We start from the raw sequence: 23860 nt of genomic DNA on the forward strand, positions 1-23860 counted from the left end.
GAGAAACACTATCTAGAAAAACAGAACTTGGACTTATTTTTTTCTATTGTGAAATATCTTTTATCAATGTGAAGAAAAGGAGACTATGTGAGCAGTGGTTTTCCAATAGCCTAAAATAATATCATCTTAAACTATATCTATTTGGCAAAGAAGACTATATATTTAGAGAATACTTTTATAAAAATATGATCATATTACAGGCACATTTTAGATGTTTTGGTTTGGGAATGTATCTACTTTATATCAGTCCATCCACACATTCATCTATTTATTAATTCATACTAATTGTTTACTTTATTCTAGGCATGATACTGGGCACTGGAAATAAAATTATGAACCAGACAGTATACTTCATCTCCAGGAATTTATATAGAGGCATACTTTTGAGAACTTCAGAAACTTACTTAGAAATAAGCTAATACTTGCAATCATGTAATTATAACAGTGACAGAGGACAGATCATGACAGGCCCACATAAGAGCAGACGCTAAGTCAATAACATCATAGAGCAACCCAAAGCCTTAGCTGGAGTTAGTAAAGGGCAGGTGGGAGAAGAAGTGTACATGTCAGGTTAAAGGATTAACAGAGTTTAATATTTGGGCAATAAAAGGAAGCAAAGATGGCTTCCAAAGAGTACAGCTTGGGCAACTAGAGAGATAGTATTGCTGTTCAGAGAAAAACTCCATGGAGGAAGAACAAACAGGAGAAAGGATAATTGGAGATGATGTTAGACAAGGTCCAGGTTTGTTCATCATTCTCTCTTTACCTTCCTTCCTGCCTGCCTGCCAGCCTTCTACCTGCATAAACAATTGTCCTGGTAGATTAATGCATTGATCTGCAGTGAACATCCTGAAAAACATCGTAACTCCTTGTAAGTATGTCTGCTTTTGAGTGTTTTATTCTCTTCAGTGTGTTTATGTACTCCTGTGCAGTAACATAATGCCTTGTTTGTAACAGTTTATATCTAGTAAGTCTTGAAATCTATTTGGGCAAATATCCCCATCTTATTATTCTTCTTTGGATATTCACTCTTACTGGCCCCATGTTACTTCATATATATTTAATAATGAGTGTGTTAGCATTTTTTAAAGTCTGTTTGAAATATATATGTCCTACATGAGGCTAAGAAATTTCCATTATGTTAATATATACATTTCTTAGGGCATTTCAGGTCAGAGTGTTCATCTAGCACATGCAAGGCCCTGGGTTTGACCCCTATCACTACACACACACACACACACACACACACACACACACACAAATACACACATTTGTTTTCTAAATTGTGTAGTCATATAAAACTTTTCCCATATATTTACTAATATGTGATCTTATGATTAATACTTTCATCAGTTATGTGTTATATTAACTAACTTTTAAAGTTTTAAACTAACTTACATTGCTGGATAAACCTGAATTGGTCATAATGAATTATCTTTTATATGGATTTCCAAATTCAGTTTTCCAATATGTGTTTATATGTATATGTGTATGTGAGAGGTAGTACAGGGATGTTCTACCTCTGAGCTACTCCCCCAGCCATATTTTTTTTATTTGGAAACAGAGTCACAGTTGAGTAGGGCCTTGTTAAGTTCCTGAGGCTGCGGGTGAACCTATGATCCTCCTGTTACAGCCAACCAAGTACTATGATTACAAGTGTGCACCACCGTACCTGGTATCAATTTGCTAATATTGTTCCATGTACATTCATAAATGAAATTAACATGTAGTTTTCTTATACTCCAATCTTCAAGGTTTGATATCACTGTCATCCTAACCTCATGAAATGAGTTGGAAAATGTTACTTCTTTTTCTTGTATTCTGCAAAGTGTTTGTGTGTGTGTGTGTGTGTGTGTGTGTGTGTGTGTGTGTGTGTGTTTGGTAGAATTTACTAGTAAACTCTTAGCTCATAGTATTTTTGTGGGGAGATATTAACTACTGATTCTACTTCTATGATTAGTAGACTACTCAGCTACTCAGGATTTCTTTTTTATTTTTTATTTTTATTCTTGATTTTGAAACAAAGTCTCACTAAGTTTCAGAGAGCATGTGCCTTCACAACCAGCTTTTCTGTCTCTTTTTTATACACTACTTTTGTCCAAGAATTTTATTAATTATATTAGCAGAAAATTATTTATTTTGGGTAGTAGTGATTGAACCCAGAGGCATTCTACCTCTGGGCTATATCCCAAGGCCTTTTGCTTTTATTATTTTGAAACAGTATCTAAGTTTCTCAGGTTGCTAAGGTCTTGCTAAGTCTTGCTAAATTGCTGAGGTTGGCCTCCTACCATCCTTCTGCCTCAGCCCCCCAAGTACTGGGAAAATAGGCTCACACCACAGCACCTGGCTTCCCATCTCACAGTGAAGTCTAAAGGTCTTACAGTGGCTGACAGGGACCTGCATGGACTCCAACCCATCTCTCAGGCCGTCTCCAGCCACTCCCCCTGCCTACCCACCCACATGTTTCTGCCTTACTTTGTCTTGCCATTCCTCAAACACAGCATCTCAGGATCTTTGCGTTGTCTGGAACGCTCTTTCCCTGGAGGTTTACTTTTGGTGTAGGTCTTTACTAAGATAACATCTCCATGAAGCCTTCCTTCTCCATCCACAGAACACTCCCCAGTCCTGACATTTGCTTTTATCTTATTCTTAGTTCTCGTCACTGCTGACCATTCAAAAGAGCGTTGTGTGAAATAGCCAAGTGCTTGGCTCTGGAGCTGAGTGCCTGCATTCCAGTCTTCCACCTGCTACTCTAGTTGTGTAACCCTGAGAGATAGAAGCTACTACAGAAGTTCTTGCTCTTCTCCCACAAGACAAACTCTGCTAAGAACCCTGTGCATGTGTTTCCTTGGACAACAGTTTGTTAGCACTTCGCCATACTGGTTTTCCTTTCCAGGCTTGTCCTTGACACCTGCCCCCCAAGACTACTTTCTAATGAAAGAGCAGCATAAAAACCATTTGCCTCAGGTTCTGTTTTGGAGAAATCCAGGCAAGGACATAATACTCCACATGAACTAAAAGGAAGAGACTTTTCCTAAGGGAGATTTAGGTGCCAGTATCCCCACCCAACAAAGAAAAGTCATGTTAGAAGGCAAAAACCTCAGGTGGACATAATAAAGGAATATCTACCGTCCTTGGAATATTCAACTGACTTTACAAAGGTGGAAATACACATGGATTGAGAGGATGCCCTGGCACGGTAGGCCAGTACAGCTCAAGACACACATTTATGTCTACAATTTATAGACAAGGAAGACATCTTCCCCAAAGCTAGTATAACCTAAGTACAATTATATTAATTTATGTTTCCTGAGCAATTTAAAGAACTCTGCAACTATGCTTTTAAAAAGTGTTTAAATTATAAATTAAACCTGAGGGTTGTAAAGATTAAATATTCTGAAATGACCTCTAATTGTGATGTGCTAATTTGTGAGATGAGAGTAAAAAAATATTGTATTTAATTAGGAGACATATTAATAAATGTTAGAAAATCTGATGAATTTCAGTTTCAACTTTTTTCTTTATATTTTAATATAATATTTTTCCTAGTAAAAGTGTTGATATAGTGACAATGAGGTTAATTTATCACACTTCTGAATAAGCAAAATTTGAATTAAAGTTTTATTTTATTTCTGACCTGCATTTAGAAACTCTCACCTGTATGAAAATGAAATTGCAAAGATCATATTGTAGAGTATTTATTTAAATAAGGGCCTATTATCTATGTGGGGCTGCATTCCCTTACTATGGTTACTGAGAAAAAATGTAAAGGTCATGACAAACTCATTATATTTTTACTTGAAACTGTCTTATTGTATAAAGAATTTACTTAATGTGAGAGGTAGTGGGTTGGTGCCAAATAACCTTCAAGAAGTACATTTGGGATAGATCTATAACTATTCTCTAACAGACTCAGGGGGAAATCAGCTTTTTCACTAGTTTTAGTAAGAACAAAATCATGAAGAAAAGACTGAATAGGTAGAACAAATTAGGGAGAAAATCCCATTAGCAAGCGTGGTGGCACACACCTGTAAACTATGCACTTAAGAGGCTGATATAGGACCATTACAGGTTTGAGGACAACTTCAGCAACTTAGCAAGTCCCTGTTTCAAAATAAAAATTAAAGGGGGCTGGAGGCATAGCTTGAAGGTAGAACACAATCTCCAGTACCACCCCCCCAAAAAAAAATTACTCTCACATTGAAGTCTTAGTATAAAATAGCTAATATTTCCCCTTTTCTTTTTGAACTATGGGAGGGGAAAGCAGGAGAAGCAAGAGTCTCCTTCATGCTTAGTCTGAGCCTATCAGTCTTTGAACCTGACTTAGGATATGGAACTAAGAGATTCTTCAATATCCCACAAACACAGTGTTTCTGAGGAACACATCTGAAATGTGTTATTGAAAAATCTTAGCTACTCATTATTTCTGGATCTTCTTTTTTCCAATTTGTCTTATGACAAGTGGCAACCACTGGAGACATTGGCTTTAGCACCACCAAAGCTCACGCCAAGCAGCTGCCTTTAGTTTCCAGGTAGAGAAAGGAAGTTTAGGAGTCTTCTCTTTTCAACAGGAGACTCCACAGAAACCAACTCTAAAGAGATGAAAGCTTAGCTTAGGTTTCAAAACTTTCCAAGGTGAGAGCTACCAATGGTAATTCTTCCTTTAAAATATTTTCATTCATGCCGGGCGTGGTGGCGCACGCTTGTAATCCCCATGCTTGGGAGGCTGAGACAGGAGGATCGCTCAGGTTTGAACCCAGCCGCGCTGGCTTAAGAGACCCTGTTTCCAAATCAAAAAAGTGTAATATATATTAGATCTGGGAGTGTAGCCCAGAAGTAGAAGGGTTTCCAGGAACCCTAGTAATATATATATTCATTCTTGTCAATACATTTAAGGGACTTTTACTTTGTCCTTCTTGGAAACAGAAAAATATAGTCTTAGAATAATGAAAGACAACAAAAGCATAGATAATTAAACAGCCTGGAGTGTTGCCTTCTTCCCTATCCATTTTCTCAGCTGGAATTTTTAGGTTCCCATCCATTTCTCTATTGGTTTTCTCTGTGTCCACACCATTACATGGCACAGCTGCACTATCAGGAGACCCCTAAGGGGTCCTGGTGCTCCTCTCTTAAAGTGATAGTTTCTTTCTCTCTCTCTCTCTCTCTCTCTCTCTCTCTCTCTCTCTCTCTCTCTCTGATAAGCAGACAGTATGTATATGTTTAGGGATTCATCTTTTAACCAGCAACCTCAGTTTCTTAGTTTTGTTGGTCTTATATCCTGTATCTGTTATTAATAAGTAAGCCAGCCAATCAATAAATAAATCAGTCTTCAATTGTCACTTTTGAACCTTGCCACATTTCCTTAACAGATCTGGTTTTTCTTTGAAGGATGTAATTCTGCCCTTTCTCTCCTGAAGATGGTTTCAGAATTTAATTAGATTGGTCTATGGTCTACATGTAAATAACCTAAGCTTTCCTGGATTCTCAGAGGCCTCTAGAGATGCCTCTTGTTTTCAGTAGACATGCTACTGGGCAATGTCATCTCTCAGCACATTAATAAAATGTATACTTTCAACTTCTTTTTTCTACTCTGGGTCCATCTAAATAGATACATTTAAATTAATAATTTAGAAAATCTTAAATCAATATCCAGTAGTACATTTCAAAATCTGAAGTCCCAAACCAGGGATGGTGGCACACATCTATAATCTCAGTACTTGGGAAGCTGAGACAAGGGGATCGCAGGTTCACAAACAGCCTCAGCATGTAGTGAGACTATCATCAACCTGATGAGACCATATTTCAAAAATAAAAATAAAATATGGCTGGGGGTGTAGTTCAGAGGTTGAAATGCTACCGAGTTCAATCCCCAGTATCACACACACACACACACACACACACACACACACACACACACCACAATCTAAAGTCCCTTCAAATTCATTTTTTTCAATGATTTCTTTCTTGACTAGCAAAGTCCATTGTTCCCTTTATGTAAGTGCTTAAAAGTACAATTTCTCATTTCACAACTATTTCTTCAAGGTGTGATAAAATAACTGGGGTTCCTATAAATTATATCAATAAACTTAGCTATAAAATAACCCAAATATTCATTATGTTTTGTTTTTAATAAGGCTTTCGCATAATTTTAAACTGACATATAAGATATTATGGGATGATGTTTATTAATAAAAATATTATCAGTTGCCCTTTAGGATGAATAATACTTAAAAGTGGTTATTGCATAAAATCAATATTCAGATCAACTGTCATCATTAAGAGGTAAATCATCTAATGGTATTAATATAATCTAAAGCACTGTAAAGATACTTCCACATTTCTGTGTTGTTCAGATTTCCTTAAATCTTCTATTAGTCATCTTTCTGTTTTGGAAAGTTCTTGCTAAGTAACAGGAGAACTGGATTCTCACTCAAGATAGTGCCTCTTAGATGGTTTTCCCAGATTCAGCATTTTGACTTAGTTTTCAGACTCATTCAGGCAATAGGTCTGCTTAAACTATCTGATAATAGTTGATAATATGAGTGAACTGGCTCGATGATTGGCCTTGATTTTGGGGACACCAAACTCTTTATCTGAGTTTCTTCTTTCTCACAGAGTTATTGATCAACTCTGCCTCCTTCCGTTCTGGCTTCTTCCTTTCTGACTCGTACCTGTGAACTTCATGAAGTTAGGGACCATGTCTATCTCCTTCCTTGTTCTGCCTGCATTGCCTAAATATATAATAAATAATATATAAATGGTAAACGTCACAGATTAAGTTTAGAATAAATTAATACCTATGCTTACAGTCACCCAAAGCATTCTGAACCCCATAATATGAGTGTTACATTTCTGAATCACAGTGTATTTATATGGAAAATATTTCCAGTCAAAATATTAATTGCACTTAATCATTCACTGAAATAAAACTATTTTTGCTAAAAACTCAATTATGTAAAAATGATAATGGAAGAAAATAAGGTTTCTTCTAATAAAATAGATTCAAGTTTGAAGTGGAATAGATTGTATTTAATTTGAATGACGGCATCTAGGTTCCCTGTTTGATAAGTACTTTTTTTCTCTTTCTCAAACACATCAAGAAGTAGCAACACCCTTAGAATGAATCATTTTGAAATACATGGTCAGTTTGTCCAGTATTAATTAATTTAATGCCTAGTCCTTTCCCTATAGTTTGAAAGTGCGGACCAGAGAGGTGCTGGGGTACAGTAATTTATCCACTCTAAAAAAAAGTTACTATTCTGTTTGAATAGCTAGGGAAGATTGAAGTAGTATGTACCAACTCATAAGAACATTTAGTTTTCAAATCCTAGACCATTAGCAAAGTGTTATTTTTAATGTCTATATTTTAAAGAAATCTGCTTATCTTGAGTTTCCTTCATGTAATTATCATTTGTCACTTACATCACTTAATTGAACTACTTTTACTTATTTACTGACAAAATGGTAAGTGTAATCATTGAAATTTATGATAATTATAATTTTCTCTCTTCCTATATGAAGCAGTACCACATTCTATCCATTAGGTGGATGGAGAACTCAATAATTCCAATTAGAAGTGTCCCAATTCTACCAGTGTAAAACAACTGATTTATTTTTTATTTGTTTGTCTTTTAGCTACATCCTTTTGGGTACATATTCAATCAAATTAAATGCTCAAACTTCTTACCAGAACTCCTGTTTTCTTTTAAGGCTCTTTCTCTCCTCCTTCCTTTCCCCTAGATAGTTTGCGAGTTTTGATGAAAGTTCAATGAACCATATACCACTGGTAAAAAGGGGTTTATGCTCTATATGCAGATACTTGAATATAACAAATACTAGTGATATAAGTGGCTCATCTGGATCCTTAGAGGCCTCTAAGGACTTGGCTTTTGTCCTCTTTGGATACTAGGCAACCTGTTGGCATCTGCTCACCATCAGCTTACATGAAAGGTATCCTGCCTGCTCTCTGGGTTTTGGCCTCTGCCCTTCCTGAACCTCTGGAGAACTGGCAGTTGGCGCAAGGCACAGCCCCTTTTCTAGTCTCACACTGGCCCCACCAGTCTCTCTATGCCACTCCTATCCCCTGGCTCCACATTGGCTCTCACTAGTGCTGCAAATACGTATTTTATAGACACTAATTCATCCATCCACTGGCTCAGGCTGCTCACCCACAGCTTCTACTATGCCGAAGACCTCCTTTTTCTCTCAATAAAACTCAGCTTCCTATAATGTTGCTTCACTGCCAGATATAAAGGAATTTGGGGGCTTTAAGTAATTAGAAGTTCTAAAATACACCTCCTAATCAGAGTTCTATAAAGAATGGGGTGAAAATGTATAGGGGAGAGAATATTGGAAGAGTTCATGGTGGTAATTGTATCTATTATCTTTCCCATTTTGAATTCCATCTCTCTTAATTCTCAACTTAATTACTTAATGATTATTGAGGATCCCCCCCCTAAGAGAGAATAATCAAAATCAGCAAGTAAAAGAATTGAAAGAAGATATCCCAGGCCATTAATAACCCAAAACAGCAACAACAAAAGACATCAGGATATTTCTATTAGTATGACACTTTGGAGCTAGAGAGAGTTTCTATATAATGATAAAAGTTTCAATTCCCCAGGGAGATATAGTTTTAAACATTTGTATGCCTTAGAACTACATTTCAAAATATATATAATATATAAATGAATTTGATCAACTCTTATAAAGAAATAGATAAATTTGTCCTCATAATGAAAGACTTAAACATATCTTCCTAATAAATTTACAGAATTAACAGGTTTTATCTTTTATACTGAACAACTGCTATTTTAAAAATGCATGGAATCCAGACCTGGCACAAACCTGTAATCAGGGTACTTGAAATGCTAAGACAGGAAGATCAGGCTCAAAATCAGCCTCAGCAATGTAGTGAGACTCTCAGCTACCTAGAGAGATCCTATTTCAAAACAAAAAATAAAAAGGGCTGGGGGTATAGCTTGAAGGTGGAGTGCCCTGGGGTTCAATCCCCACTAACACACACACACACACACACACACACACACACACACACACACGGGAATATTTAGTTAGCAGGTTGATCACATACTGGACTTTTAAGTTTCAACAACCACCTCTTACGCCAAGCCATACAACCTCGTTAAGCTGGCCACTGGGAAGAACTGGCCACATGTAAGCAAGCTTCTTCCATAGCAGATTTTCAACCCTGGAATGTTTCCATTGGCCTGGTTTACTGGTTCCTTCATGTTTTATGGCCCATCTGAAACAAAACAAAGACAGAAAGAGATGTGGTGAGGTGAGGTGTCCCTTAAAGATACTCACTCCTCACCAAGTATGTGCTCTGTATTACGTGAAGGTCACTTTGAATGACAAACCTCAGTCTGATCACTTGCTATTTCCAAGAGACACAAATTAAAGTAATTTAGACATAAAAGGATGAACTTTGAAAACCAGACAAACATGCTTAAGTTGAGGCAAAACTGGCAATGTTATAATTCACTGAGGAACTTGAGGCAAAAGGTACAGTCATGGTATAATAGCAATTACATAAATAACAATATTAAAACAGGAAAAATAAAGCAAAACCTTTGGGCATTAATAAAGATACTCACATATGTGCAATTATTATAGAGAGTTATTTCATTACAATAGATTAAAAACTACCAGGTAGTTTAAAAAATGAATAAAGCCATGTATGGTGGCACACTCCTCTAATCCCATTACTTAGGAGGCTGAGACAGGAGACAGGAGGATCACAAGTTTGAGGCCAGCCTCAGCAACTTTGCAAGACCATTTTTTGAGGAAAAATATATGGCTGGGGGTGTAGCTCAGAGGTATAATACCCTGGGCTTTATCCAGAGTAACACAAACATATAATAATAATAATAATAATAATAATAATAATAATAATAATACCCCAGTGGAATGATTTGAATAATTTTTTAAAGAAATAACAAATCTTTTACAAATAAATCAAGATTCATAACAGAAACCAAATAGGAAAATTGATCAAATATTTAATACAGAGAAGATTAAAAGTGAGAACCTATTATGTATGTGTTTACTAATAAATGTAAAAGTTCTGGTAAAATAAAAGAATTTCTAAAAAAAAAACCCTCCCTAAGCTGGGCATGGTGACACATGCTTGTAATCCCAGCATTTGGAGGCTGAGACAAGAGGATTGTGCTTCACAGACAGCCTCAGCTACTTAATGAGGCCTTTTGCAACTCAGTGAGATCCTATTTCAAAGTAAAAAATAAAAAATAGGGCTGGTTGTGTAGCTCGGTGGTAGAATGACCCTGAGTTTCATCCCCAGTACCAAAAAAACTAAATAAATAAAATAAAATGAAAAACTCTTCCTAAAAAATAAGAAGTAAAATACATAATTTTTCCTATGATTTCATAGGTCATTTTAATGGTATATGAAGTATTCTAAACCATAAAGATATAGAAAGCTTGTTAATTCATTCATGAGGGGAATATAAGCTTCATAATAAAGTCAGTCACTGGTAATTTAAGAAAAGACACAGAAATTTTACTTATAATTAAATATGTAAAACTCCTAAATTAATATTAACCAATAAAATTTAACATTATGGCAAGAGAATAATCACTATAGCTAAGTAATACCAGTCCTAAAAATGAAGTGATGGGCACTTATTAATCTAATACATCACTGATTAATGAATGAACTACAGGAGCGATACATCACTCATAATTTTCTAGCACAGATGATAGTCACTGGAGCCTGAAATTTTTCAAACCATCTGTGGTACTCCACCTTATGTTCAAGGACCTGGTTTTCCCACAAGCTTGCTGGAAATCCATGGGGCCCTTGCCAACATGGAACCAGGAGGAATAAAGTTAAAGGCTTTCAAAAAGACAGGGCAATGTGGAATACATTTCTTTTCTTCTCAATGAAATTATATGCTTATTATCTGATTTTCTCATAATGTCTCCTAGAATGTTAGCTACATACAAAACACTAAATAACCTAAAATAAAGTCCAAAGAGAAATCTAAAGTTAATTTATTCATAAGAAATATTTATGCTATTAGAGCATTACCAAAAAGCTTCAGAAGGTGGTAAGTTCCTGCTATTGCAGGCAAAAGTTATAAATACATATATTTAAGTCACATTTTTCTGAATACCTAGCCATCTCCGAGCACATTTTTCTTTCTAAACCCTCATTTTGTAGTAGTTTTATCATTGCCATATGAAGTTATTCTGGACCTGGAAATAGGAAAGCTCTTTTCTTGCTCCACATAACCAAATATCTTTTAAAAAATAAAACTATAAGGAGAATCCTTTCTATGCTTTACATTCATACCTAGTCATTGCCTTATTTCTTTGAGTCTCTTTACTACACATTCTTCTGTTGTTATTATTGTTTTTATACAACCAGACCCAATGGTCACTTTTTTTTTTTTTTCTGGTACTGGGAATTGAATCCGGGGGCATTCTACCTATGAGCTACAGCCCTATTTTTTAAAATTTAAAAAAAAAAATTTGGAAACAAATTCTTGTTAAATTTCTGAGGTGACTTTGAATCTGTATCTCAGCCTCCCAAATACTGAAATTACAGCATGTGCCACAATGCCCAGCCAAGCCACTTCTAAAGCCATAACTGAACTAATAAAAGTAGTGTCTGACAAGTTATCATTCTCTCTTTTTTATTTGTTTACTGTGCTAAGGATCAAACTCAGGGCTTTAATGTGCTGGTAAGTATTCTATATTTAGTTACATCCCCAGCCCTAATTCTTTTCTTTTTTCTTTATTTTTTCTAGAGACAGAGTCTAGCTGTGTTGCCCAGGTTGACTCAAACCTGGGATGCTTCTGCCTCAGCCTTTTGAGTAGACAGAAGTTTAGGCATGTGTCACCATGCACAGTTTCTGTTTTCCCCCATGTTAATAACTAAAATTTTTAGTTTCATCTGGTATGCCATTTACTTTCAAAGGAAAGTAAGTCCTTTGAAAAATCCAGGCCTGTCACATCAATAGAGCAAGACAGATGTTCACTGATCTGATCTGATACATGAAGGGATATTATTCTATAGTAAAGGACAAATGACATCTTGCACCTCATAAGACAAAAGTAACATTGATGGTCCCTTTAAGGTTTTGTTATCACTGTGTATTGCACTTCCAAATACTGCTCTGACCCATTTAACAGACAATCCAGAAGGCTACCATTTTCAACCAGAGTCAGGGTATCTAAAGATATGTGAGGTGATAAGGATGCTGTTTAGTCACTGCCAAGGATGGTAAGAGAAGTGCATGTCGATCCTAAGATTATGGGTAGGGTCATGCTCTAGGAATCAGAAAATAATTCTGTTTTTGAAAAAGTTTCTGACATATTGATAAGCTGTTTTGAGGCTAAGAACTAGAAAATGCCTTGTGACATGACTATGAAACTGAGCCACCCATAATGAGCTGGATATACTCTATGTTTGGGAACAGGCTCAGGCAAATCCAGAAGGCAGAAGCCTATTTCATTAACACCACTCCTTAAACCATAGCTATGGCCTCCGGGAGGTTTCTCTACAAGCATTTGATAAATGACAGAAAGAGTCCACCCTGGCTTGCAAAGGGGTTAGTGTGACATGTTAGTGGCCATCAGAGTGGACTACTACTACATTACAGTCCCACTTGGTGTGACTCTGAAAGACAGCTGCAAAATAAATTGTTCCAAATAGGTTGAGCTGTGAGCAGAACACTTGACTGTCTATAGAAAATGAAAAGCAATCAGAGGTGTGGAAATACATTGGTCCATGGGCAGTGATGAATGGTTTGGCCTATTGATAGGGAGTCAAAACAGCCTAGAAAACAAAGCTTTAAAGCATGTTAAGGGGCATGGAATTTTGAGGGGAAAGTGTGTGGGTAGATTTGGGGTGAGGGTATACACATGTGGGTTTTTCTTTTCATGGTAATGCTCATTAGAGAACATCCATTACAGAAGTGGTGCTCAGTGACCAAGTGGACAGGATGTCCAGAGTGCCCCCATCAGAATGTTTATCCACTGACCTGATGTCACACATACCATTGCCTTGAATGAGGCACCGTTTATAACAAAGGAGGCTCATCAGTGACCCACAAGATTCACTTATGCTACATGATATGTTGTCAACCAGAAAGAGCTGGCCTGAAAGATAGAAGACTGACCTTGGGAAGACATATGCAGTTTGGTGTACTTTCCTAAAGAATCAGTATAGGCAGTGACCTTAGAAAGATCTGGTGTTCTGTCCTCAATAACTAGAATGTGTAGGTTCTGAAACCATAAGTAGAGGGAGGATTAGTACTTCCTGCCATCAATTTCAGTGACCTACTACAGAATTTGAGCTCCTGTTTCAAAAACCTTGGGCTTTGCTGGGTTAGAGGACTGATTTTTCCCTGTGGGAACACTTCTGCCTGGTAATACGGTATGTCTTCCAGTGATGTGGAGAAGCATTAGTATTACCAAGTGACTGTGGGCTCCTCAGGCTAGTAGATAAGCAAGCCCATAAAAGAGTCACTTTACTAATCAGAGAATTGATGTTGATTACCTAAAGGACTAAAACTTGCTCCTACACAGAGGAAATGAGGGTATGAAACCCAGAGGACCTGCTCTTACTCTTTCTCACCAGTGAAAAGAGTGAATGGACAGTTACAGCAGTGGGACCGGCAAGGGCAAAGAAGTCAAGGGCTGAGACCTTTCAGAGATAAAGTCCTTGAAGAGTCACCTAGACTAGTCACAGTGTTGGCAAAGAATAAAATTAGAAGGGATGGAGGAGGAGGGAGTTGATGCCTATTTAGTTGTAGGATCAACCGTAGCCATGAAGACTGAGGCTTGATTTGATACCTTTTTTTGTCATTTTAAGAGGATCCAACAGAGGACCACACTGAAGTACTGAACAGCCACCTTCTTGAGGCAGAGTTGAGGACAGCTTATCCTCCCACGAGGGCTGGATATCACTAGAGGTGCACATGGAGCAGAGGGGCATAAAAGGTGACTGGAGTGGGCTCAGTTTATGCCCTCACCAATTTCACTCAGCCCATATGCCTTTCAATTCACATGCTCATGGGAGATCCTCGGCCACCACAATGGTCACTTCACTTTCTACCAGTTTCCACTTTCCCATCTGCTTCCAGAGAGAGAGAGCTAGGCTTTGCCACAACCCCCTTCTTATGCACCGAATCAGGAGCCAGAGCAGCCCCATTACTCAGGACTGGCCAGTCCCTTCACCACTTCGAAGGCTCAGATGAAATGCTGTCCTGTGGGGATGGGCTCTGGCTTCCCCAGTGACTAGCTACAAGGTCCTGGAAAAATGAGTAATGTAACCTGAAAGGGAGGAGGGAGCCAGTGTCCCCTGAAGAAAACTGTAATAACTCCAGAACGCATCAATAAATCCCGTTCCCTTCTTCACTGAGCTAGGTGTGTTCTATAAGCCAAGGTGAAGGTGCCCCGAGTCTACTTATAAAATTACAGCCAAACCCATAACACACCACCTACTACTCTCTTTCTTCCCTCTTGCCCCACTTGCATTTTTCCTTCGCTTTTGCTGATCTAGGATGGATTGTACCTCCTTAGCATGTGTATATATTTATCATTTATATAAACACACATGTATAATGCAAAACTCACTTCTTAGCTTATTTTTAAGATTTTTAAAGAAAAGAAAACATTTCATTCATCTGGTTGCAGTGCCTATATTACTTCAGCACATCAGGGTGTCTTTAAAATGAGCTGGTCAAGTTCAACTTATGCTGTTAATAAACATTCACACAGAGCAAAGGCCATTAGACTGCAGAGTTCTGGCACAGCATGAGCTTTTATGTAAAAGCAATAGACCTCTTAATATTCTGCGTTATAAATGAAGAGCTGACAGACCCTTAACTGTAATGGCACTAGCAGGCCCAGCTATAATGACAGTACATGTGCATAACATAAATTAGAACTTTACAACACCAGTAAGGTCTCTGAAATCCTCATTCATAAAACCCAGCACTAGGTGGAGACAGTGGTTCATGCAAGGGATGCACACAGCCTTTTCTTGCCTGTGGTGAACTGACTTCTATACTGTATCTTCTTCCATTTTTCTCTTTAGTGTAAAATAGGATATTTTTGAACAATTGTTTTTGTTGTTGTCTTTTTTGTACAGTATTCAGGATCAAATGTAGGGCAATGTACATGCTAGCCAGGTGCACTACCACTAAGCTAGATCCCCAACCCCAAATGGAATTTCAAATAGAAATATATAAAATAAAACATCTCATGATTTGGAAGAACCTATCTGAAAATTCTCACATATGCATATACCCCTTAAGGCAGCAAAGGCAATATTATTTAAAATAATGTCATTATTAATTCTGCTTTTCCATTAAAGGTAGGATTCTATTTATGAAACTTTATAGCTATTTATCCCATGAACAAAATACTGACTAAAGTTATAAAGCCCTTCCAGATTTACCTGAATCAAAAATAAGAAATAGGTTAATTCTTTATTGTGGGGATACTGGGGATTTAACCTAGGAGCATTCTACCTCCAAAATATACCTCCAGCTCTTTTTAATTCTTTTGTTTTGCAACAGGGTCTTGCTAGGTTGCTGAGAGTCCTGCTACATTGCTGAGGCTGTCCTCGAACCTCCTACCTCAGCCTCCCAAGTACTGGGATTACAGATGTGCACCCCCAAGCCCAGTTAGGATCTTCTGTAATATTCTGGCTGACAGATATCCCCTCTCTTAAAAAATGAAGTCCAAAAATGATCATATTAATTTTAATCTGATTAATTTAGTCACAGCTCTACCAGAATGACCTATTCAATTAATCTTACAAAGTAGTGGAAAATAACACTTTAGATAATGTTTTCAGAGTCCAGTGCCTTTGACAGAACTACAGTATGGTGGCAGACTATGAACATTTGTGCAAGACTGTACGCATTGAGACAGAAAGGTATTATTTGGCACTCTGGGAAATCAATAGCAAAATAAAACAAAGCTAAATGTACCCCAGTTGAAAAGAAATAGTCTTTTCATATTCTATCAGGACACAATTATATTGCTTCCAACAATGTAATGAACATAGTAATGATACAATATATAATTTGGACCTAAAACAGTAAAATAATACTCAGGCAACCCAAATCAGCAGTGTCTAAAGAACATGCATGTAAAAATGATCAGACTCTTACTCCACAACTGTCAAAGAAACTGTTTAACTTTCTGTTTTTACACTAGGACCTACTTGTTTATTTAACTGATGACTTCTCAGTTTTTAAGATTATCTCAGCCACAAGATTATACCAGGTATAATTCCATCTATAATTAATTTAAAATCGCATGGTTCTTTGGAAACAGTGAACAACATGTTATTTATATAGCATGATAATATATTTTTGCATTGATTTTGATAGAATTCACTTTATGAGACTGAATTTAAATACATCTCTAAAAAAGAAAAGGATAAGAGAAATAGACTATAAAATAATAACATTAATAATGACCTACTTTGATAAGATTTGATGATAGCCCAACCAAATCGCATTGACTTGAGCTGTTTTGAAGCTTTCTAAGGTTCTAGTCACCGATATGGGAAAGAAATCATTCAAAATTAGAAATTACATGCACGTGTAGATGAAAACCTACATTCATCAATCATCATCTTCTAGTTTTTTACCAGTACCACTGTATGAAATGTGTGTGTGTGTGTGTGTGTGTGTGTGTGTGTGTGTGTGTGTGTGTTACTGGAGATGGAACTCAAGGACTTTCTACCTCTAGGCTACACACTCCCAGACCTATTATTCATATATATAAATATTATATATAAATGTATATATTTGCATAATATGTATTATATATAAATATGTTGTGGAATTGGGGGTTGAACCCAGAGAAATTCTACCTCTGCACTACATCCCCAGCCTGATTTTTTATTCTTTATTTTGAAACAGGGTCTCACGAAGTTGCAGAGGCCCTCACTAAGTAGCTGAGACTGGTGACAAATCTGTGATTCTCCTGTCTCAGCTTCCCAAGTACTGAGATTAAAGCATGTGCCACCATTACTGGCTTATATGAAATATTTTAAGGGACATTTACCTTGCAAGTTATACAGAATATTAAGGGTAAATTTAATAGTTTACATGTAAGTAACTGTTTTTAAGTTCATATTTTTTTTGTGTGTGTGTGTGTGGTACTGGGGTTCCTGGAAGCCCTTCTATATCCGGGCTATACTTCCAGACCTCAGACCTGTTTTTTTTTTTTTTTTTTTTTTTGGAAACAGGGTCTCTTAAACCAGAGCAGCTGGCTTCGAACCTGCGTGATCCTCCTGTCTCCGCCTCCCAAGCGCGGGGATTACAAGTGTGCGCCACCACGCCCGGCGTTAAGTTCACATTTTAAATAATTTTACCTAACAAGAACAAGGCACTGAATACTGAAGCATGATAATTTGCAAGCCAAACTTCACAAAGACCAAGTAGCTTTTATAAATTAAAGTTACTCTAGTTTCTTTTTAGAATATTTTGTGCAAACTAATAAATAGTTATTATTCTATCTTACATATTCCCCTTTGTTTCATCTCTTTACATTATTTTGATAAATTAGCAAATTACTTCAAATAGAAACCATATTTTAATGGCACTTAAGAGTAAACAGGGAGGGCATCATGATCATAATCCAGCCTTGCATAACTGGAAATTTCTAAGACTGAGAAATCATTTCAAAAATTATACTGAAAAGAATGTTTATTTCATCAAAATTTCTATGATTTTATCTCTCTTAATTAAAGATCATTAGTTAAGCTTCTTAACACAATCTAAAATGTTATTTTAATCAGTTATGAAATATGGTAGAAGTCTGTGGTACATTAATGGTCACTGCCAGCAGAGCAATGATATACTGAGTCTAGAAAAATAAATACAGATAGATATAAAGCCAATCTTAACATCTCTCGAAAGTTGGACTCCTAAAGTAAATCTTTTACCTGCTCTATTTTGTTTTGTTTTTCTAGTTGGTTGAGCTTCCTGGCTATTTAGTTTCTGGATACCTAGAAGTAATCTATATTCAGCACTAAAAAACTATCATTATCTCCCATACTCAGAGAGTTTTAGACTTGGTATAAAAGGTATAAAAGCACAGTGCGCGCTCTCTCTCTCTCTCTCTCTCTCTCTCTCTCTCTCTCTCTCTCTCTCTCTCTCTCTCTCTCTCTCTCCAGCTACAGTAAAATCTTTACCAAATGCAAGATTTGTTATTTAAAAAAAGGAAATCGAGGAGGATAAAGAGAAAAAAATGAAAAAAATCTTCCTTTAACAATACTTGCTTATGATAGAAACATGTGATTTCTGAGTTCTGGAATCTGTTTCACTAGACACTTATGTGGGTAAGACAGGTTAGCTTTGCATCTCAGATATTTGGTGGATAAACTCCCTGAAGCTTCTGTAATCTATGTTTATACAAGTAAAGGAAATGAATACTGTCTATTGAGCATCTGCTCTTTCTCCCGGGCACTAGGAAAAACATTGCAGGAAATGCATAAGAAGTTTGGCTTCTGCTCTCAGAAAGCTACAGTACATTAAGAAGAAGCTCAGATTTTTATGCTGCAGAAGATCTTTTAAAAACAAATCCATACATAATGCAATGAAAAAGAAATGGCATTTTCAATAAAAGTTATAACAAATACTCAAGAGGAAAGAAAATATGAGCTTTACATTACAGAAAGAAACCATAGAGGAAGAGAATTCTGGAAGGATGAATAAATTTTGTATACATGAAGAATAATGTATTTGTGATGGAGAAGAGAGAGGCTATTTCAAGAGACCAAGGAATAATATAATCTCTTCATAGTCTATAATAACTTGAAAACATGATTCTTTGAACACTCACAGAGCTCTAGAGCTAGAAGAGTCATATCTACAGCTTTTCATTCCCTGGTCTCATTTATATACAATTAATTTCCTTAAAATATTAATTACCTCTACTTATCCATATAAGAAAGAGCAGTTATCCCCAAAATCATTTATTTCTTCTTTCTATAATAGATTTTTAGTTCTTCAGCTAATGACAAGATTCCTTTATTTAGGTGTAGCCATATACCCAAGTCCTGGCTAACTGAATTGTGAGGTACACCACTTGTGGACCTTACCTTATAGTGATCACACATGTGGCCCCTTGTCTCTTTTCTCCATCCTATTGGCTGAGAGGAGACTAGAGCTTGGCCAGCTACTGGTGTGTGTGTGTGTGTGTGTGTGTGTGTGTGTGTGTGTTATAATTTATTTTATTTTTTATTTTTATGTGGATCATATTGAAAATGGCATACATTCAGACTGTGCCTGGTACCCTCCCCCCTCCACTTCCCCTTCCCCCACTCCCAACAATGAGTGTCCAGGTTAACCATGCTAATGGAGGGGAAACCTCAGCAAAGCTGAAATGGCCCAGCTACATTAAAACGGTAAAAACGGCAGAGCCACCCGCCAATTCCGCAGCACCAGCTATCTGTGAGCCATTGAAGAGAAAACTTAGTGTCTTTGTAATGGTACTTTGGAGCCTCTGTCACAACAACATAGTCTACATACATTGTATAATGTTGGGTCTTCTCTACCTCCCAGTCTTTGACTTCTGAACTGCCTTTCCTGCTGTCTACCTCTGGAGACCTTTCACATGTTGCTGCCACCTTGCCAGCATATCTCTTTTCTAATTCTCTTGCTGCCTTCATCAACTCCTGCTTTGTTTCTTGCTTTCTCTGCCATTCACCCACCAGTTTATCCAGTGGTCATCTCAAAGTTCTTCAAAAAAAAATGTTCTTAGAGGCAGTAAGGAGAACTCTTCAGAAATACAGGCATTAAAGCCGGGCGTGGTGGCGCACGCTTGTAATCCCCGAGCTTGGGAGGCTGAGATAGGAGGATCGCACAGGTTCAAAGCCAGCCTCAGCTACTTAGTGAGGTTCTCAGAAACTTAGTGAGACCCTGTTTCCAAATAAAGTATAAAATAGGTCTGGGAGCCCAGAGGTAGAAAGCCCCTGTGTTCCACCCCCAGTACCACCAAAATAAAATAAAATAAAAGTTATTTTGTTGGGGTTTTTTTAAAAATTAACTTCCGAGGTCAGGGTGTGAAATGTCTTGCAAAAACATATTTTCTAGCCAGGCATGGTGGTGCACGCTTGTAATCCCCGCGCTTGGGAGGCGGAGACAGGAGAATCAGGCAGGTTCGAAGCCAACCACACTGGTTTAAGAGACTCTGTTTCCAAATTTTAAAAAAAGTATAAAATTGGTCTGGCAGTGTAGCTTGGAGGTAGAAGGATTTCCAGAAACCCCAGTACCACCAAAAAAAAGAAATAAAGGATATTTTCTGAGGCCTTTGTCCATGTAAAAAGTGTATTTTTAAATTAATTTTAAAATTTACGGTTGCATATGAAATGCAGTGCTTTATTGATAAGATTTATGAAAATAAATAGGGAAGAATACTTGTGCATTTACTCATTACTCACCTGGTGCTTGTAAATATTTATCATGGGGTATAGACACTACATCAAATTTAGGAACCATATCTTTATATGAATTATCTTCAAATGTGCATTTTCTGACTAATTTGATGTCCCTTCCTTCCCCCTCCCCCCAAGTCCACTGTCATAGCTAATTTGTATCAATACAATATAGACCATATTACTTCTATAGTTCCTTAATAGAATGATGCGATGTTTTTTGCATAATTTTGTCACCCATTGTGACCTCCATGAGTACCAGCTTATAATGACTCCCTCAAAGTTCATTACTGGGCTTCATTAATGATCACCAAATACAAGTCTTGCTCAGAATATGTAGAAAAATAAGAATGATCTTTTATTTGTATTCACATTAAATGTAGTTTTGGTAAATTTTATAGTAAAATCATAGGCCAACACAAATCAAATTGTATATTCTCTTGAGCTTTTAGGCTGTAATCATTGCATTCTAGAACGCTATTTCTTCTAGTCTTGACCACACCTAAGTCACTGAGGAAAGCAGAGATGAGGGACCAGATGGGTGAAGACGAGCAGGCAGAATAAGATGACCAGTGTTTTTGCACAAACGTAAGATAAGGCAGGAAGATTGTGTGTTTGAGAGCAGCCTGAGCAACTTGGTGAGACCCTGTAGCACAATAAAAGTGCTGTCAGCCAGTCGTGGTGGCACACGCTTGTAATCCCAGCATTCAGGAGGCTGAGACAGAAGGATCGCGGTTTGCAGACAGCCTCAGCTACTTAGTGAGGCCCTCTGTAACTCAGTGAGACCCTGTTTCAAAATAAAGAATAAAAAATAGGACTGGGGATGTTCCTCGGAGGTAGAATGCCCCTGGGTTCCATCTTCAGTACCACAAAAAAACAGCAACAACAACAAAGTGCTGTGTGTGTGTACCTTGATATCAGAGTATTTGCCTAGTTTGCATGAGACTCTGGTTTTGATCCCCATAAAAATTAAAAAATAAAATAGATCAATAGGAGATAATGTCACATTGCCCAAAGGTAAGAGAGGACATAGATCCAATTGACCAAATGACAGGTTGAGATCTCAAAGTAGTGATCTCAAAAGTCCTCAATAAAGATAGGTAAGGTCACCACCAGAGGACCCTCAATCACACCCTGAAGACAGGGTAGGAAGCCTGGAGGCCAGTGGAAAGATGCACAGGATAAAACAGGGCCATAGACTAGCACTCTGGTCAAAGCATGTACAGGTAAAAAAATAACATCTAGGCACACACATAGGTCCAGCGCCCTGAACTTGTCCTGTGTCTAGCAGGAGTGAGAGTTACCCCAAATCATCATGTTAGTATGACTCTTGATGCCAGGACTCCATATCATCCTATAAAGGAAATTCTGTGATAGCCAACAGGAGTGATCCATCTATCAAGCCTTGTTATGGACCCAGAATATCTCATGGAATCTGTCTAGGCTCACACAATGGGTATAGGTTCAGAGAAGGTATAGAGAACCACCTGGTCCCAGTATCAACTTGCACCACCCCATTCACCAGACAGATTTTAGAAAATTTTAAGACAGGACTTTTAAAAAGTGTGCAGTCCCTAGAGTTCTGGGCTCTGCAGATCTACTTTTTCACTCTAATGTGGTTCTGTGTGTGTACACAGGGATTTGTGGGATATACTTCAATCATTAATACTTAATATGGGTTCAAAGAAACTGGTAGTTATGAGGAAGTGAATGTCAGCTTTCCAAAAGCATCTTTAGGAATATTTCTCCAAACATCTCTTAAGGTCCACAAATAATCTATTGTGAGTCACCTATTAGTTCTCTGTCAACCAAAGACCCCAAGAAGTGAATGAGAGAAAGAATTAACACCCAACTGAGACAGAAAGAAGAATACAGTAGAGATTCCCACATGAAAAGGACATGAGCGGTTATCTGGTTAACTAGAGAAGGGAATGATGGGGTAGGAGAGCACTGAGAACTGGAAGAAGAAATATCAAAAATACATAAAAATACATAAATTAATGAAATACCATTTTACTTTTTTTTGTCTAAAGTCAGTCATGGGAAGCAACATAAAAGGCATTTTTAGCATCTCCCTTTATTCTACTGGTTGCCAGGGATCCAAGAAAGTGAGGCAGCTTCTTCTATCCTTAAGGAGTCCTGTTTGGGGAGAGGGATGGATCAATAGAACAAGTGCCAGTGTCACGGGGAATCACAGTGATCATGAGATTTATACAGTGATCATGAGATTTATGCAAGGAATCACTGATTCCTCAGAACATCATCCATTCCTCCTGAGGGGCTGGGAGAGTCCCATGGAGAGGAAATGGGAAGCTAGTTCTCCCGGACCTAGAACAAAGTTTGGCCCATAGCATGCACTCTGCTTTGTGCTGAATGAATGGATGAACTACACTGGACTACCTTTAAAATCAAGCCAGGGAATTCTGAGTTCTCAATTCCCTATATACTCAAAATTCTTGAATTCTTAAATTTAAAATAAGAAAAGATGAGTGCACAAGATTTTCCTTATACCTAAAGAGAGTAAGAGATGAGATGTCTTAGATGATTTGATTTTTCAGACACCAGCAAAGCCTACTACTCAAACTACTTCTCAAAAGGAAGTCTTAAAATCTCATCATTAACAAGTAATCTCTTTGTGTTCAAATAAAGGTTTATTTGTTTGGCCAAGGTCGTTGCAAGATTTACTAAACAAAAGATTGGTATGTGATAATATGTGGTAGACTAAATAATGTTCCTTCAAAAGATATCCACATTCTAATTCCTGGAAAATGCAATTGTTACTTTATAGAACAAAACTGAACTTTGCAGAGATGGTAAAGGATTTTGAGACAGGGAGGTTATTTTCAATAAGTAGGTCAGCTCAACACACAATCACAGTTGTCAGAGACAGAGGAAATTTGACACTGCAAAAAAGAAAAAAAATGCAATGTGACCACAGAGGCAAAGAATGGAGTGGTGAGGTCTCAAAGCAAGTGATGCTGGCAGCCACCAGGACCCAAGAGGCAAAGACTGTATTGTCCCCTAGAGCCTACAGAGAGGGAGCAGCCCTACCAGCACCTTGATTTCAGCCCAACGATATTGATTTTGAATTTCTGGCATCCAGAAATATGAAAGAATAAATTTCTATTGTTTAAATCATTAAGTGTGTGGTAATTTGTAATAGCAGCCTCAGAAAATTAATTAAAAAATTTTAAGATAAGTTATAAAATTCAACAGTACTAGCTTCTGTGTACTTTTTGAACAAGTTTATCAGTATAAAATAGAAGATATGTTGTAATTCATATAATATTTATATATTCTTCCTCAGCTAATATTTTAGTATGAGTTTTTAGGGGTGTTTTTTCCTCATTTCCTTTTATTAAAAGAATTTTGGATTACAAACAAGTAAATTGAGTTCCACCCCCAGTACCA

At 37.2% G+C, this 23860-nt stretch overlaps 1 protein-coding gene across 1 annotated transcript in view; it reads right to left on the minus strand.

Moving 5' to 3' along the window:
• DCDC1 (doublecortin domain containing 1) overlaps positions 1-23860 on the minus strand; it is a gene marked incomplete at both ends in the record, with an annotated part of 459856 nt that overhangs the window by 100246 nt on the left and 335750 nt on the right. The window contains one exon of the mRNA XM_080690535.1: positions 9136-9262. Coding sequence (XP_080546661.1) covers positions 9136-9262 — 127 coding nt within the window. The remainder of the gene's footprint in view (positions 1-9135; positions 9263-23860) is intronic.

This window comes from Muscardinus avellanarius (assembly GCF_963383645.1).
Source record: "Muscardinus avellanarius genome assembly, chromosome: 1".
Lineage (NCBI taxonomy): Eukaryota > Metazoa > Chordata > Mammalia > Rodentia > Gliridae > Muscardinus > Muscardinus avellanarius.